The sequence below is a fragment of the Monodon monoceros genome, unplaced genomic scaffold, assembly GCF_005190385.1.
Source record: "Monodon monoceros isolate NGI ecotype Baffin Bay Population unplaced genomic scaffold, NGI_Narwhal_1 Super_Scaffold_8, whole genome shotgun sequence".
NCBI lineage: Eukaryota > Metazoa > Chordata > Mammalia > Artiodactyla > Monodontidae > Monodon > Monodon monoceros.
Window position 1 is genome coordinate 65,959,780 of NW_021703785.1, and position 18,440 is coordinate 65,978,219.

The window sequence follows — 18,440 nt, forward strand, 5'->3', positions numbered from 1 at the left end:
TTCCCATTTGTATATCTTCTTTTAGAAGTGTCTGTTCAAATATATTGCCCACTTTTTAAATCAGGTTTTGTGACTTACAGAATTTAAGAGTTCTCTATGTATTCTGCTTACGAGTCTTTTATGAGATACATGTTTTGAAAACATTTTCTCCAAGTAGAGGAGCAATTCTTAAGACACAAACAAATATCTGAGTTTAGAGGAGATAAAAGGATCTGAATCTAGATAGTTAAATGTTAGAGTCTCTAGCTATAAAAAATAATAAATAAACTTCCTATGTGTGTCAGAAAGTATAAAGCATATTCAAGTATGTGGTATGTAAAGCATGAACCATTTGATGACTTTTATATATGCAGTAGGTAAAAAACTTTTGTGTAGAATAAAATAGTTTGTGTTTCCAAACCATAATGGAATAACAAGTTTGTTAGATAAGTAAATTTTATAAATAACAGAGAATCCTTCTTAAACAAACCTATTACAGAGCTTCCAATGAGAAACATCAACTTATTTAGGTATATATCAGAACTTCCAAGTGAGGATATATATATATATATGCCTTGACCGATGTACAGTTGACTCTTGAACAATGCAAGGGCTAGGGTTGCTGACCCCCCACTAAATGAAAATTCACATTTAACTTTTGGTTCCCTAAAATTTTAACTAATAGCCTACTGTTGATCAGAAGCCTTATCAATAACATAAACAGTCAATTAACACATATTTTGTATATGTGTTATATATTGTATTCTTACAATAGAGTAAGCTAGACAAAATAAAATGTTATTAAGAAAATCATAAGAAGGAGAAAGTACATTTACAGTGCTGTACTGTATTTTTCGATACTGTAAGTCCATGTCGTCTGCTTACAAGACGTGTGTTGGTACCTACATGAATATTGGTTTATATGATACAAAACACTGCAGATGTTATACATGTTACTAACACATCAAAAATGAAAAGATAATGTGAAAAAGAAATTCATATTTATTTAGAGGTATAACGATTCATGTGTTAACAAAGAAGCAGCAATATGATTGCCTTATGGTAGCCTAGTTTAATTGACAGGATTGCTTCACGGTAGCTTAGCCTACACACTAATGAATGAATCATTATAAAATTTTTATGGCATAAGTACTGCATCTATATTCATAGTCCAGTACTGGAAACATTGTTACTTTTTTTAAAAACCACTTCCTTGTGATGATAGACTGATATGCAATTTCTCCAATTATGAGAAAGAGGCATATTGAATGGTAATGTGATTTTTTGAAAGCAAAGTTATAAAACAGCAAGAAAACTAATACATTGCTGATTTTATATTAAATATCACCTTCTGCCTATGTAAGGATAGACTAGTATCTACATGTATTTTATGCATTCATGACATACTTTTTCTCAAGTTTTTCAATATTTCTAGGCTAAGGAGTTCATCTGCAAGTTTTTTCAAAATGTTGCAGATCTCAAAATATTTTCCAATATATTTATTGAAAAAAAAAGGTGAGTGAGTGGACCCACACAATTCAAACCTATATTGTTCAAAGGTCAACAGTATATAATGCGTTTAACATACCACTCTTAGCTCTTAGGTAGAGATGTTAATACATGTGGAACTGGCCAAAAAAAACAGGCTGTCAGTTATAGGAGCAAAGGCCAAGAACCTGCAGAAGACAGCTTCAGACTAGATGGTCAGCTTCTAATCCATAACTGCCTATCATATTTGACACTAATGAATGTCTAGTGAGTGGGTAAACTGGAGATGGCTGAAAATGAATATAGTCATCAAATAATTTTAAGTAAATAAGTGACATGATAAAAAGTTGAGAAATAGAACTGGTTTCAATGTGAAGCATTAGTGAAACCAATTTAAAAGGCTGTTGCCTGACTCTAAGAAAAAGATGAGAAGGGACTGAGCAGGACCAAGGAGAGGCAAGATTTCAAAGATATCATGGACGTATAATTGATAGGACTTGACGCTCAAATGAATGTAGACCTTGAAGAAGAAGAGTCTCAAGTTGACTCCATTTTCTGGTTTGGGTGGCTTAGTGGTGATGCTCTTAATCAAGACAAGACTTTAAATAGGAAAAACAGGTTTTGAAGAGAATGCAGCAAGTTCAGTTTTAATAGGTGTGTTTGAAGGGCCAGGAGGACCCCACAGATGGATGAGACTAGTGAGTAGTTGGGAATGTAGTTCTGGAGCTCAGGTGAGATGTCCACGCTAGGGAAAGAGGATGGGCATCATCAGAGTCTAGTTTATTTTAAGATGAGATATCTCATTATGCTTGTGCAGAGTAAAAAGAACAAGAACCGCAGTCTGAATTCTAGAAAATATCAATAGTTAAGGTGCAAGTATTGCTTGGTGACAGGAAGGAGATAGTGTTTAGAGAGATGAGAGAATTCATCACCTTGAATGCCGAAGACCAGAAGAGTTTCAAGGAAGGTGAGTGCCAATTAGGCCCATTGCTACAAATAGGTCTTTGCTAGAAAGATACTATGGAATTTGGTGATTAAAAACTCATTGGTCAAAACTGGAAAGAGCCCAGTGTCCATGGGGTAAACCCATGGACACTTCATACCATAGAATACTACTCAGTAATTAAAAGGAATGATTATTGCTATACACAACACAAATTAATGTCAAAAACATTGTGATGAATGAAAAAAGCCAGACACACACAGAATACATACTGTATGATCCCATTTATATGATGATTCGGAGTGGCGGGAGGGGATGTGGTGGTAGGGAAAACTGACAGTAAAGGAGCACAGGAGGACTTTCTGATGTCAAGAAATGTTCTTTATCTTGTTCGAGGGTAGTTACAATTGCCAAAACTCATTGAACTGAAAACTTAAGATCTATGTATAACCAGAATACAAAAAAAAAGTCATTGGTCAAAGATGGGAGGTTTTGCAACTGAATTTGCTGCTTCTAAATTTCCACTAATTTACAGAGAGATATTCCTTTATGAAAGCAAATGTCCATACAGAGAGAGAGAAATCACAGTTACCAAATTTTCAAAGCAGAAAAACAAAAATATGTGGTAGAGGATTTGACAAGCCCAAGAAACAAAATCTAAATGGTCAGTGGACAAAGTCATAAAATAACTCAATTTTCACTACAGAAATCTTAAAAATCCAAAATGTGAAGTGAGATTGAAGGTGAGTCAAAAAGAAGAGGGTTGGGACTTCCCTGGTGGCGCACTGATTAAGAATCTGCCTGCCAGTGCAGGGGACAAGGGTTCGAGCCCTGGTCCGGGAAGATCCCACATGCTGCGGAGCAACTAAGCCTGTGTGCCACAACTACTGAGCCTGCGCTCTAGAGCCTGTGAGCCACAACTGCTGAGCCCAGGTGCTGCAACTACTGAAGCCCGCATGCTTAGAGCCCATGCTCCACAACAGGAGAAGCCACCGCAATGAGAAGCCCGCGCACCACAACGAAGAGTGGCCCCGCTCCCCGCAACTAGAGAAAGCGCGCATGCAGCAACGAAGACCCAACGCAGCCAAAAATAAAAATAAAATAAAATTTAAAAAATTTATACAAAAAAAAAGAAGAGGGTTGTTTGAAATTCTATTTTATTTTTTAAAATATTTATTTATTTATTATTTATTTTTGGCTGCACCGGGTCTTAGTTGTGGCTCGCAGGATCTTCATTGCGACACGCAGGATCTTTTGTTGCAGCGTGCCAACTCTTAGTTGTGGCATGAGGGCTCTTATTTACAGCATGCAGACTCCTTAGTTGTGGCGTGCGATTCTTAGTTGCAACATGTGGACTCTTAGTTGTGGCATGCATGTGGGATCTAGTTCCCTGACCAGGGATCGAACCCAGGCCCCCTGCTTTGGGAGCGCGGAGTCTTACCCACTGAACCACCAGGGAAGTCCCGAAATTCTATTTTAAAGTAGGTAGAGCCGTTGATCCACTCCGCAAGCTAAATCTTGCTGACTTCTCTCCCTAACCATCAGCACAAGACTGGAAGTTTATTCTCTGGAGAGGCTGGACTGAGGGACATCAGACACTGCTGAAAATGGAATACTCTATTGAAAATGGGGGCTCCATTGACAGTCTACCTATATTCCAAACATTGAGACCCCCAGGCCTCTTTTGTAACTCAGCTCCAGAGCACTGGAAAACACACTCAAGAAGAATCTGAGTTCTGAGAAATCTAATCAGCCCATGATTTAAAAAGAAAAAAAATATATATATATAGCAACCCCAACTAGAACAGGTCAGAAGCCTCTGAGAAAGACATCTCCAAGGAAATTAGATAGACTGATATATTTTAACATATTTAGATAATTAGGGAAGTGTCTGAGTTTGAATTTAAGGATAAGTACACAGAAAACTGAGGAAACAAATAAGATGCTTATTAACTCCTGGGATAATGAAAAGTTTAGAATGAAAGGAAGAGTAATCAGAGCATGATATACATGTGAATAGCATTTACATGGTCATAATAAAATAAACACTAAATATTGATTTATCAAAAAATTACAAAATTATGACAACTATATAAGAGGCAGAGGGTACAAATGTGCATGTAGGAGGATGAGGGGGGAATGCATAGTAAAAAAAACTTTATCTTTCATAGAACAACGTCAATAGATAATGGCTTAAACTGAAAAATGAAGAAGTAACAGCATATACATATTGCTGGAAGTAAACACCAAAAGAAACACTTTAAAAAGTTGCCTCCAAAGACTGGTAAATGGAAAAGGACATGAGGGGTAATGTTTGACTCCTTAAACCATATGCTATAATTAAAAAAAAAATCAAATAAAACAAAATAATAAAGGCATTTGCAAAGAGAATTTCATGAAATTAGATTGCAGTGGGTTAAAGAGTGAATGAAAATTAAGGATGTTCTCAGCAAACTGAATAATATAAGGAAGGGGATGTCAGGATGGTGAGTAGAGTTGCTTGATGGAAAGATAAGATTGAAGGAAAATTGGTAGTTTGCTTGCTTATGGTTATTTAGGTTGCTAACTAATTGGTTAGTCAATTTGTTCATGACAGGGATGAGCTTGGAGAAAAAAACAGTGAAGAGTCTGCTGAGGTGAGAGGGAATAAATGAGGTGTGAAAGTCCCACATGAAGTGGTGGATGTTGAAATCAGACACGTGATAAAGTGTTAGCTTTGAAAAAGAATAGGAGCATCTCTTTTATATGATGAAGGAAAGAATTGTTAAAAGAATTAGTGACTTCAGCTGTATTTTCTCACTGGCAGTCGTGGCTAAGTCATCTGTTGAGGGATTCAGATAGTTTTCATTCTCTGAGAATGGATGCTGACCAGAGACAAAAAATGAAATAAATGCTGGGTAGCAATTTGATGAGCCCAGCTGAGGGAGAATTTCAAAATGTATATATTAGTCAGCACGGGCTGCCATAACAAAATACCACAGACTGGGTGTCTTAAACAACAGAGGTTTATTTTCTCACAGTTCTGGAGGCTGGAAAGTCCAAGATCAAGGCGCCAACAGGGTTTGGTTCCTGGTAAGGACTTTCCTCCTGGCTTGCAGACAGCCACCTTCTTGCCCTGTCCTCCCGTGGCGGATTGAGAGAGAGGGAGGGAGCGCTCTGGTGTCTCTTCCTTTACAGACGTTAATCTTGTTGGATCAGGGCTCTACCCTATGACTTCATTTAACCTTTATTACTTCTTACTCCAAATACAATCCATTGGGATTTAGGGCTTCAGTGTATGAGTTTGAGGAGGACACAGTTCAGTCCATGGCATGTGTAATTCAGCACTATTACACAAGAGCAGAAGAGAATACAGATGGTTGAGTTGATCCAAATTTGGGGAATTAGTAGGATAGACTGGATGGAAGGTCAAGGTGGCAGACGAATTGAGGGACTGGTGAAAGTATGGCTAAAACTAAGTGCTCACGGCTTCCAAGAATAGTGGAAAGAGAAGCCAGGAAAGGGAAGGGGCAGGGATTGGTAGGCTTCATGGAAGGTCCTCTCAGGTCTGGAGGCTGGAGAACAAATGGGAACTCTTTTACTGTGTACCTTCTCTGGGTACAGTCCTTTCTTCGGACATGATTGGTTGCTTCTGCACTTTCAACTTCACTGGCAATCAATGAGAATTATCAAACTGGAAGGAAGATTTAGGTTCATTAGTGGTAGCAATCATCACATTTTTCTTTCTTTTTAGACGACTAAATACCTTGAACAAGTGTGCCTCAATGAAACTTGATGTGAACTTCCAAAGGAAAAAGGTAGGTAAGCTCTTACTACACCTTACTGAGACCATGGCTATACCAATAGGAGAAGCTTGCATTCACAAATGAAAAACAACACGAACTGAAGCAAAATTCTGAAATGCCCGACCATCAGTGTTTGTTCTCCAAATATCCCATTATATCATAAACATCATAAGTAAGTCTGTTATATATCTAGGCTGACGTCTGTTTGTTTCACTGTTTCATTTTGATTTAGTTTTATCAGAGGGTTTGCATAAAAATGTAAAATGCCTTAATTGTTTATGATAATCTTTCAGAAGTTTTAGTTGTAAATATCCACTCCATATTAGACCCAAATTCTCCACAGTGATTTGTAGATTAAGAGAATGCAGAAAAGAATCTATGGGGCCAAGTGTCTTCTGCCTCATTCTTTCCTGTGGCATTTTATTTTCAAGGGCAGTCAAGATGCATTCATTGTCAGGCAGGTTTGTTTCATCATGGTTGAGGGGTGGGGGGAGAGTGTAACAGCAAGATTCAGAACCTGCCCCATCTCTCCATTCTCGCCCCTTGCACTTTTCTCTGGTCACAGGGAATGTCCTTCAGTTTTACGAGCCACTATGCTCCCTCCCTCTTCTAGGACTTTGCACGTGCTCTTCCCTCTGTAGGAATAAGACAGGAGATTTTGGTTCTGAAACAAAGCTGTACTTTATTGAGCACTTACTGTTTTCCACGAGCTATGTTATGGCATTTAATCCATTGTGATAGGGATTCTCTGTTTTCTAGAGAAGGAAAATAAAACCTGAACAGGTTGAGTCCCTTGCCCGTGATCTTTCAACCAGTGGAGGAGCAGGGTTTCAATTTCAGGTGTGTCTAACTCCAAAACCGAGGCCCCTAACCACTGCGCTGAAAGACCTATCTTTCTCACTGAATTGATCCTTTTAGGAAACTCAGAATTGAAATCGTTACTTACTTTTTCATTTCACATCTTCAGTATGTAACAAGTCAAGCCTTAGTATATTTTGAAGAAGCAGAGAAAACATCTTTGAGTCAAAAGAAAGTGTTCTTTATTCTGGTCTATACAGAGAAGTCATTACAGCCCATGGATTTTAAGTCACTCCTGAGTAACCTAATCTTTAAAAATAACTTTAACCTGAATTTCTGCTCTAAAACAGCACCCAAAAAAAGCGCAAATGAATTCTGGTTGACCTCACCTTCAAAACAGTTTAGGGTTTGAGCTGGGAGCCAAAGATTTAAGCTAAGGAGGTAAAATGGTGAAAAACAATATCCAGAGAATATATTAAAACATGAGCAATTTGTCCAGGTCAAAGAAAAATTGTAAATGTGGGAATAAACATCCCAACAGCTATCTGGCTGAATAGACCCCTTGAGAAGCATACACACTGTTTGCTTGTAACGCATGGTTCTTATTAAACCGAGCGTAGCCACGCCTGTGTGGCTGGTCTGTACACTGCCGGTGCAGATCCTTAGCTGCTGTGTATCACAAAAGCAAATGCCAAAAACTAACAACAGGATTTGTTTTCAACCAAGTGGTGTGATTGGATTCTTCCCTTATTGCCGGCATTTCAAAACCCACATGTGAGATAGGCTTGAATAACATTTGTTAGACTCTGTTACCTTCACAAAAGCTCCTCTGTAAATTGGTCACTTCAGTATTCTGACATTCTTAATTTATTCCTTATGTTGGATATAGTGGCACACACTCTTACAGCCCCTACTTAGCTGTAGGCCCCGCAGATGCATGCACTTGAATAAAACATTGCTTTCCACATTGTAAACTGGGGACTCATGGCCTGAATTTTGAAATAAATAAATCCAGTGGGTGATCTCCACCCACCTGTGAATCTCAATCATGACCAGCATCTGTGACTGTGGTCTAAGCAACTATGCAGGAGACCCTGGTGGTGGCACGTGTTCCCATGATCTGTCCCTTGCCCGAGTCATAGGCTAGTCCTTTATTTTACTGCAAAAAAATGCCAAAAATAAATACAGGCTAGGACTAGGCCAAATGATCAAAAATAGAAAATGAAACTCACGAACCAAGCACCACAGGGAGCTTCAACCAACTTTGGAATTAGTTTGTTTGGAAGAAGAAAAAAAAAAGACAGTAGCATTTCCTCTGGGTATGTCCTCATTTTAATCAATCCAAGAAATAGAAATATAATGTTCATCTCTAATCTGCAGAGGCCCAGACATGTTTAATGCTGCAGAATGTCATCCCCAAATGGCTTAGCCGTCCAGGGCCACAGTCATTCTTCTCCCTTCAGGACCATTGGGCCTCAGAAGGGCCGTGTGTGCTTGCTCAGTGCTCTGTGGTGTGGTTAACGAGCTCCCACGGTGCCCGCTCTGTGCCAGGCACTATTCCTCATCACTAACCCCGTGTCACAGATGCAGAGGTTGAAGGGCAGGGAAGATGAGTAACTTGCCCAGAGCCACGAAGAAACAGCAGAGGCAGGATCTGAGCCCAGCTATTCTGGCCGCAAACTGCCCCTCCTGGCCTTTCAGAGATATTCAGAAATGTATTGGCATGAGCTTCTGACACTTGGCCTGAGACCTCGAAGGCTTTCCTCAGCAATACATACAATTATGTATTTTTATTGTTGTTTTAGAAGAAGGATATTTCTTGCTGTCTTGTACTCAAGTCCATGATTTATTTAATGTCTTCATGGAAATTTATCTCTGGATCTCTCATAGTGAATGAGTCATGAATCTCATTGCTCTGCTTTGAACTTGGTTCTCATTTAATTCTGTTTAATTCTGAAGAGTTTAGTGGTTGACCCAAGGCAGAAAAAAAAAAAAAAAAAGAGAATCCACAAATACATAAAGATGGTGAAGCCTCTTTCATACTTAGTTAGGCATGCACTTTTCCTGTACATCAAATGCCACTCGCTTGTAAAGCACCAGGAGAAATGAAATCGCACCTTACCACTTTGCAGAAGAGAGAAGCAGTCCTCTAAAGATCGAGATTACCTTCCCTGTGAGAGTCAGGTGGAGAAGAGTGTCCTCAGTCTTGGCCAGGCTCCTCACTGAAAGACTCACTAAAACCTGGCATTTCTGAGAGCCTGGGGACGTCAGCAGTTGTCCGCCTCGGGCCTCAGGCTCCTCCCCCTGCAGCGCTGCAAGTGGCAGGTCCCTGCTTCTGAACTGGAGGGCTCAGCCACTCAGCTCCAGTCAACTTTAGTGCAAGATAAACGTCTAAATTTCTGTGTAACTATGCATTAGCCGCCTCTCACGGCTGTGGACTTGTATGGGCTCCTGTTTCCAGCGGAAAGAGATGGTCAAATTTTGTTTAAAAAATATAAAATCCTTTCTTTTGCAGTGTCTGGTTGGCATTTGTCTCTGAAGCATATATAATTTCAGCTAAGAATGTTCTCATTTTTTAGAAAAAGCCAAACACTGGCATTTCATCTAAATTAAAAACCCCAAGGCACTTGCAAAGCTGATCTTTCTCAGAAAAGTGTTTCTCTTCATTATTACCTACAGAATTCACACTTGCTTTATGACGACACTGAAATCCCCTAATTACGGTTAGCGTTTATGCGATAGTGCTTAGCTCTGAGTACAAAGCTAAAGTCAGAGACTGAACTCCCATAAGGATCTCTGTTAGATGAGGAAAGAGAGGGACGCGCACGAACACAGGACTCTTACCTAAGATTTCCCAGGGGAGAAAGAGCAGCTTCAAAAGAAGTTTCTGGTTAAAGTTATAGTTTTAACAAAGCTCTCTGAAATCATAGCCAAAGGTGGAAAGCCACACAGAAACAATGACTAATTGCCACGTTGCAGCCAGCACCTCCCGGCCTGGATGCCGTGGGCATTTCAAAGGAGCTGCGGGTGTCATCAGGGAGCCTGACCTCTGCCTCCCAATCCACCCCACCGCCCCCCCTGCCTTTCACAACCTCAAATCTCCCACCAAATAAGACACCTCCTGGCAGCTCCGAACAGCAGCGTCACATGAAAGAAGTTACATTTCATTCCATCATTCGCTTGGCTGGAGAGTATACAGTCTTGAATTGAAGACTGTTGCACGTGAATGTCCTAGAACCATAGGATCTTTGAGTTAGATCTTCGCTCATCTTTTCTAGTCTCCCATCCAGTACAGGATATACTTTTACAGCATCTATCACAATTCACTCAGGCTCTGTTTGTAAGCATCTAGATGTGATGAGTTCATTATATTGCAAGGCAGTTTGGTTTTTCCTAATTACCAGAAGTCTTCCATATAATAAGCTAAAAGCTGATTCTATGTAAATTTGCCCATCTGATTCCAGCTGTTTTCTCTGGAGAAGCACAGAATATGGATTTCCCCTTCCTCTAGATCCGGGGTCAGCAAACTAGTGCTCCTGCTTTTGTAAAGAAAGTTGTACTGGAACAAAGCCACACCCATTCTTTTGGCTGCAGAGGCAGAGTTGAGTAGCTGTGACAGACTGGATGGCCTGTAAATCTAAAATATTTACTATCTGACCCTTTACAGAAAGTTTTCTGACCTTTGCTCAATCTAGAACAAAGTCTCTTAAACTGTCTATGGTGACTGATTTTTCTTTTTTTAATTTCCAGTCTGCCACTGACCAAGATAACGTTTGTAAAATTCACTACAAAGGAATTATTAGAAATATGAAATGATAAAAGGTTATAGAAAATACAAGCCTAAATGTTTTATTAGACTCTACAGATACAAAATTGCATCCCAATAAATATAATTGGAACAAATATAACAGGAAATAGAAAAGAATTACAAAAATTATTCATATTTTTATTAAAAGTATACTTAGGCTATTAATATGAAGAATCATGATTGCACTTATAACTTTTTTTGTTGTTCAGCTGTCAGAACTAAACAAAAAGTTTACTTTGAAATTCCCCATGTTAAATGTCTGTACGCACATTTCAATCAAACACTATGACTATAAGTATTCCTGACAGTGAGTTTTTTGCTTGTTATCTAATTTAGGTTGGATTGACAGCAACACTACTCACAGGGAAAAATGCATATCTAAAATGTTTCTTTGTTTTTTGTTTTGTTTTATTTTGTTTTTTGGCTGTGTGGGTCTTCATTGCTGCACTCAGGCTTTCTCTAGTTGCAGAGAGCGGGGGCTACTCTTCGTTGCAGTGTGCTGGATTCTCATTGCAGTAGCTTCTCTTGTTGTGGCACATGGGCTCTAGGCATGCAGGCTTAGTAGTTGTGGTTCGCAGGCTCAGTAGTTGTGGTTCGCAGGCTCAGTAGTTGTGGCACGCAGGCTTAGTTGCTTCGCGGCATGTGGGATCTTCCTGGACCAGGGCTTGAACCTGTGTCCCCTGCATTGGCAGGCGGATTCTTAACCACTGCACCACCAGGGAAGTCCCTGTTTCTTTGTTTTAATACTAGTCATCATAAAGAAACCCATCTCACAGAATATGTTGAGTGGAATCAAAGAAGAAGTCTTAAAGTAATTCTTTAAAGTTTTGGCTATTATTTTTTTACCTTTCATTCAAAATGAAGTAAGTGATGCTATATTTTAAAAATTCATCTTCAATCTTTCATTACTAGCCAACTTCTGCAATTATCTTTCTGTAAAACAGTGTATCCTGTACATTATACACTTTGGGTTATGGTAGATAAACTAATCTTGAAACGTCACACATTATAACCTACTGCGCCCAACACCCAAGCTGGTCTCAACCCTGTTCAATAAGACAAGTCCACTGATCATGAACTCGTATAGCACAGCCTTGCCAAATGGTGACAAATGGTTTTAATGCTTACTCTCAATGTCTGAACTTATCTCAGTGAAGACTGGTAAGTTTGAGGACTGTCAACCCCTTAACCACACTTCGAGTAGCACTGCTCTTGAGTTCCTTCTTTCTAAACCAAACCATTAGTTCTTTCAATCATCCTTCATAGAAGGTTGTGGTGTCTAGATCATTGGCCATTCCGATTACTCTTCTCTAGGAGTAAATCCCTTTCCACGTGCCCCTGAAAATGTGGCTCATTGTTCCTGATGTATGTGACCAGGCAGAATACAGGGGGTCTGCAACCTTCCAAGTATTGAGATTCATGCTTCTGGTCAGGTATCCTAAGGTGGGTGATCATAGTTTGGTAGCCACATTACATGGTTAACTCATATTAAGCTTAAATCTGCTACAACTCTCAAGGCTATTAATAGGAACCAAGCCTTTCCATCTTGCGCATCCTATAATAGATTTGTGAAGTTAGGGTCTTTATATTTTACTTCATGAAATTTCATCTTATTAATAGGCCATCCTTCAATTCTGTTAAGATCTTCATGCATCTCAATATCACTATGCTCTAACAACAATAATTAGTTTTATCTTGCACTTTAACATTTATCGGACATTTTCATATATAATCTCATTTGATCCTGTTGACAAACCATGCTAAATGTGTATTGTTATCATTTCCATTTTACAGCTGAGAAAATTGAGTCTCAAAGTGGGGTGCCTTGCTCAAGATCACTTGGTGAATAATCTGTGCCATCTTCACATCTAAAAAACATGAATTCTTCTGACTCATTCAAGTTATTCTTAAAATGGGCATAACCTGAAAGCACCCCCCAGAGATCTCTCCTTCAGTTACTTTCAGTCGTTTGATCACACTCTTTGATGGAGTTACTCAACCAGCTACTAACAAAATGCTCTGTAGCCTCCAGCAGTTTGCCGTCTTGGCCACAACAATATCATGAGAGCCTTTTGTCAGTTCCTGGCTGAAATCCAGACACTCCATGTCTATGGTATTTCCATGGTTTACTAAATCATTAAGATAAGAGAATAAAGTTTTGGTGTGTTTTTCTCATAAACACATCTGACTCCGAGAGGTTTCCATTTTGCATTTCTAAATAATCACAAACTATTTGTTTTTAGCCTTAAAAAAAAACAGATGAAATCTGATCATCTTAAACAATCAGTACACTTTCACAGTTATTGGGGAGTCTGCTATGTGCCTGACCATCTGCTACACCGTGAATGTATAAAAAAACTAAAACTCTAGTGTTTTTCATACTGTGAATCATGGCCTGTTGGTGGATTATCAAATGAATTTGGTTGGTTGCAAACATTTTTTTTTTAAAAAATGAAATAGACTAAACTAGAATATAAAGTATCAGAGGACAAATATTTATAGTACGAATTTCTTTCTTTCTTTCTTTTTCTTTTTTTCTTTTTTTCTTTCTTTCTTTTTCTTTTTCTTTCTTTCTTTCTTTCTTTCTTTCTTTCTTTCTTTCTTTCTTTCTTTCACTTTAGCATAATTTGTATGTGGGCCTTGAGTAGTGATGGAAAATGTACTTTTTAAAATTAGCAGATAACATTTATTGAACACTTAGTATGTTCCATATACTGTTCTAGGTACTGTATATGGATTACTTCCTTTTATGCTTCTTCCATTTTTATTGAGATATCATTGATGTATAGCACTATATACGTTTAAAGTGTACAGCATGATTTGACTTCCATGCATCATGATTCCCACAATAAGTTTAGTGAATATCCATCATTCCATATAGATACAATGTGAAAGAAATAGAAAAAGAAAACTTTTTTCCTTGTGATGAGAACTGTTAGGATTTACTCTCTTAACAACTTTCACATCTAATGTACGTCTGTGTTCATTATATTTATCACGTTGTACATTGCATCTCTAGTACCTATTTATCTTATAACTGAAAAATGTATTTCTTACTGTATGTCACTATCAGTAGTTTCAAAGATCCTGCACTAGTGGGAAAAACAGACACAGAACCGTGTCAGTACCCTTTGGATGTACTATGATAATTGCATGCACAGGGTACTAAAGGAGATGGGTATTATTTTCTTTTTTCTCTGTTTTATTTTTGATTTTTATTGCTTTGGTTTTTGTTTGTTTGTTTTGGTTCAAACCATCTAAATACTGCAAAATTTCCCTGAACTGTTTGCCTTTTTTCCCAGGAGTTTACCACTTTCTCATATGCCTTGGTTGGGTTTTAAATATCCCTTTTTTGCCCACAGCTAGTATAATAAGCTCTTTAGAGCCTAGCAGACAGGGGCAGGCTTTCCATCCCCAGCCCACAGTGCCCGCTTGGCATCTTTTCTAAACCAACATAAAGAAGTCCTTATCCAACTAGTATGTGGTTTGCTAGCATCAGTAACCAAGTTTGGGCTCGCTTTAGAGAGCTCGTTGGAGCTAACACGAAATATTGTAGTTTCTATTTTTAAATATCTGTATTTTCTTTAAAAGCATATCCTTCTTTTGCCTTCTCAGAAACTATTTGCAAAAAGGCTTTTTCAGAATGCTTACTTAATATCAACTTCTCCTCACTAGCTTCCTGATATGTGACATGAAAATCCAATAAACTCAACCTTCAACCTATCACAGTACCTGATATTTAAATGACTCTCAGAGTTCAGGGTTTATTGTATCCATTACAGGGAAAGAGGAAGTAGAAAATGCTACAAAGAAAGTATATTTTTGACTCATCATCCTATAGTCTTGCCTTTTTTTCCATCTGTACAATTTTTTAACTCTTTCGCCAAAGTTTTGTACAACGTTTTAAAAACTCAGAGCTAATTTCCTACTGTGTTCCCACAGCTATGGAATTCTTTGCGAGTACCATGCTTTTCTACCTTCTTTCACCTTATACTTGAAACTTCAAATGTGTCATTTAGTCCAACTCATGTAAGCCTAGATTTTCAGGAAATAAATAAGAATGGGAAGATCCCACATTTATTGACTAAGCATCTGTTTATTTTTCCTTGAAAACAATATATTGCAAAGTCCAGGGGAGACAAGGTGGATGCCAGATATGTAGAAAGATAGATAAGCCATCTGTCTCACACGGACAGGTCGCACAGAAGCCACTGAACAGACACTGAAAAATAACAAATGAACCAATACTCCTCAGCGAGGGACTACTAAATGCAGTACTTCATTTAATCCCCACAGCGAACCTATGAGGCAGGGCCTATTTTTACTCCCATTTTATAAATGATAAAAACTTACTTTGGAGAGAGTAAGCAACTTGTGTACAGTCACCTAAGTCTAACTGGTATTAACTACTAGCACTGGGAACCAGGTCTTAGAACCAGATGTCAAAGTAAAGTGAAATAAACTTAATCCAATTAACTATACACACACACACACATATATAGATATATATAGAGAGAGCAGTTACTATATGCTTGATGAACTTACCTGTAACTGTTGAGAGTGGGTGCTTGTGACATGAGTTTAAGTTAGTATTATAATAAATGCTACAATAAAGATCTAAACCTAATGCTACAGGAGTACAGAGGGAGTGCAGTCACTGCCTTGGGGCTGTCAGGAAAGACTTCAAAGAGACACATGAGCTGAGTACCCAAGAATGGTCAGGGACCAGGGAAGGATGTGGGGACCATATATACCCCTTAGGCTCTTAATCCTGTAACAGAGCTGGGTGTTGGGGCGTAGTTGCAGGTCAGAGAACAGAATGCAGGAAGATTGGGAGGAACAGCTGAAATAAGTAAAGCACACTGCAGTCAGGTCAAAAGAGCTTCGAATGCCATAATAACACTTAGGAGGGCTGAGGGAAACTGAAAGCTTCTAAACTGGGAAATCCTGTGATCGTACTTGGATTACACTTGGAAAGCTGTTTAGATGGAGAAGATGCTGGCCTGGTTTTTACTGTGATAACCCAGCCAAGGACCTGAGCTAGGGAATGGGAGTGAAGATATGAGTGGGGGAGCAGATCTGAGAATCATTTCAGAGTTGGGTCTTGGTCATACGCATGGTGAGGAGAAGAAGGAGCAGGTGATTCCGTTCATCTCCGAAGGAAATTATTTAGATGGCCTAAACAAAGCCACCTCTGGGAACCAGACTCTCCTCTCTCAGGGGCTACGAATTCAGGCAGAACCCAGACAAGTAAGAGAAATGTGTGAGGTGCAGCAGGTACGACAGGGCAGAGCAGTGGGGCCTTGGCACCCAGACAAGCGTGTCCTACGAAGGCACTCCAATTCAGGGTTAATTAAAACCAAGAAGGCCGGCCTGGCCGTGCAGGCTGGGTTGGACTCTCCTCCACCAGGGGTCTCTCGAATAGCTCCCAAGTTTCTACCTCCAGGAATTCGGAGATAATTTTGCCCTTAACTTACACAGGGAACATATGCTAAGAATCAAGTCTGGGAGACTAAGGAGTGTTGGCTCCGAGGTTCAGAAGAGGGAAGCTGGAAATATGGTCTTAGGGCTCCATGAAGAGGTTTCAGGGAAGAAGTAAATGCATTTTATGGCAGGATTAAGTTTCTATGTGAAAAGGGGAACTGCAGGTGTTTTATATTTAGGCTGTCTCGACGATGGTAATTACGTCCTCTTTGTAATCAGGCAAGGAAGCTTCTCAGAGAGGAAGAAAGGAAAGCTGAAAGGAAGAGAGCTTTGCGGGTTGGGAAGGAATCTTCCAGCTACTGGGAAGGAAGAGGGTGTAGGGACCATAAAGACGGTGGAGGGACCCAGCAAAGGTGCCCAGGAAACCCAGAGAGCACGTGCGACAGGGAAGGAAGGAGAAAAAGGAGGTGGGGGTACCGTGCCTTTGCTCACCTAGATTCCCCTCTCCATCCCAGCCACCTGTAAATGCGCGTCATCCTTGATGTTTCCCAGGGCGACGACTCTGATGAGGAAGATCTCTGCATCAGCCACAAATGGACTTTCCAAAGGACCAGCCGCCGGTGGTCTCACGTGGACGACCTCCACGCAGTGTTTCCCGGCGGAGACAGAAACGGGTCGTCAGGAGACATTACGATGAGAAACACGACCAGCAGTGAGAGCGTCCTCACCGACCTGAGCGAGCCCGAGGTCTGCTCCATTCACAGCGAAAGCAGCGGCGGGAGCGACGGCCGCAGCCAGCCGGGCAGCTACGGCGCCGGCCGGGAGGCCTTGGACGGCCCCGGGCAGTACTGCACCCACGGCCCAGCCATGCTGGACGCCACGCTGGGCGGCAGCAGCCTCCCGCCGTCCCCCAGAGACGGTCTCCAGCACCCTTTGCACCCAAAGAATGAGAAGCCCTCCCGGGCCAGAGCCAAATCCTTTCTGAAACGCATGGAAACGCTGCGAGGGAAAGGAGCGCAGGGAAGGCAGAAGGGGTCGGGGCGGACCGGGGGCTTGGTGATCAGCGGCCCGGTGCTGCAGCAGGAGCCCGAGTCCTTCAAGGCCATGCAGTGCATCCAGATTCCAAATGGAGATCTCCAGAACTCAACCCCCGCTGCCTGCAAAACAGGGCTTCCGGGCCCCAGCAAATGGAGCGGTGAGAGCAGCCCGTCGGAAAACAGCAGCAGCGGGGTGAGCACGCCCGGCCTGAAGGAGCGAAGATGCCAGGAGGCCCACAAGCGCGGGGGAATGTACTTAGAAGACCTGGATGTGCTGGCGGGGACAGCACTGCGGGGTGCAGGGGACCAAAACCACGCACGCGAGTTTCATTCCCAAGAGAACTTGGTGGTGCACATTCCCAAGGACCACAAACCAGGCACGTTCCCCAAGGCGCTCTCTATCGAAAGCCTCTCACCAACAGACAATAGCAGCGCGGTTAACTGGAGGACTGGAAACGTCTCCCCGGGAAGACGGCCGGGCCCTGGGGCCGGGGAGCCCAGGCTCATGGCGTCCTGCCACAGAGCGAGTCGAGTTAGCATCTATGACAACGTCCCCGGCTCCCACCTGTATGCCAGCACCGGGGATCTTTTGGACTTGGAGAAGGACGATCTCTTCCCTCACTTGGACGACATTCTGCATCATGTCAACGGACTCCAAGAGGTAGTGGATGACTGGTCCAAAAACCTGTTACCTGAACTGCAGACACATAATGCACTGTCCGGAGAAGCTGGCTTCTGCCCCTTCCCCCCTCCTAGTCAGATCACCTTAGATTTTGAAGGCAATTCTGTCTCCGAAGGTCGGACAACACCCAGTGATGTGGAAAGAGATGGAGCGTCTCTTAATGAATCAGAGGCCGCTGGGGTCAGAGAAAGGAGGGACTCTGGAGTAGGGGCCTCTCTGACCAGGCCAAACAGGTTGGTGGCATGACTTTGTGAAATGATGTTTAATCCATTTCATAATAATTATGGTCTATGTATTTAACAAACATTGATAGAGTACCTTCTAAATATTTCACACTGTCCTAACTGATGTATGTGGTTGGGGATTATTTGAACAGTAGTATGTCTTTCGTGCAGATACTGTGGTGACTGAATCCATGTTAACTCACATTCATTTCTCCTAGTGTTTACCCTTTAATTCAATCTTGGTTTTATGCAAAAAAAATTTTTGAGCTTCT

General features: G+C 40.9%; 1 protein-coding gene across 7 annotated transcripts in view; it reads left to right on the top strand.

Annotated features, from left to right (window-relative positions):
- Positions 1-18,440, top strand: part of STARD13 (StAR related lipid transfer domain containing 13) — a 223,431-nt gene that overhangs the window by 181,260 nt on the left and 23,731 nt on the right. For 5 of the 7 annotated variants that reach the window (XM_029210397.1, XM_029210396.1, XM_029210402.1 and 2 more), the window contains exons 4-5: positions 6,144-6,207; positions 16,778-18,177. In XM_029210397.1, the coding sequence (XP_029066230.1) occupies positions 6,144-6,207; positions 16,778-18,177 (1,464 nt within the window). Of the gene's footprint in view, positions 1-6,143; positions 6,212-16,740; positions 18,178-18,440 lie in introns of those variants that run through there. The other 2 variants (XM_029210400.1, XM_029210401.1) reach the window with 2 other exon arrangements.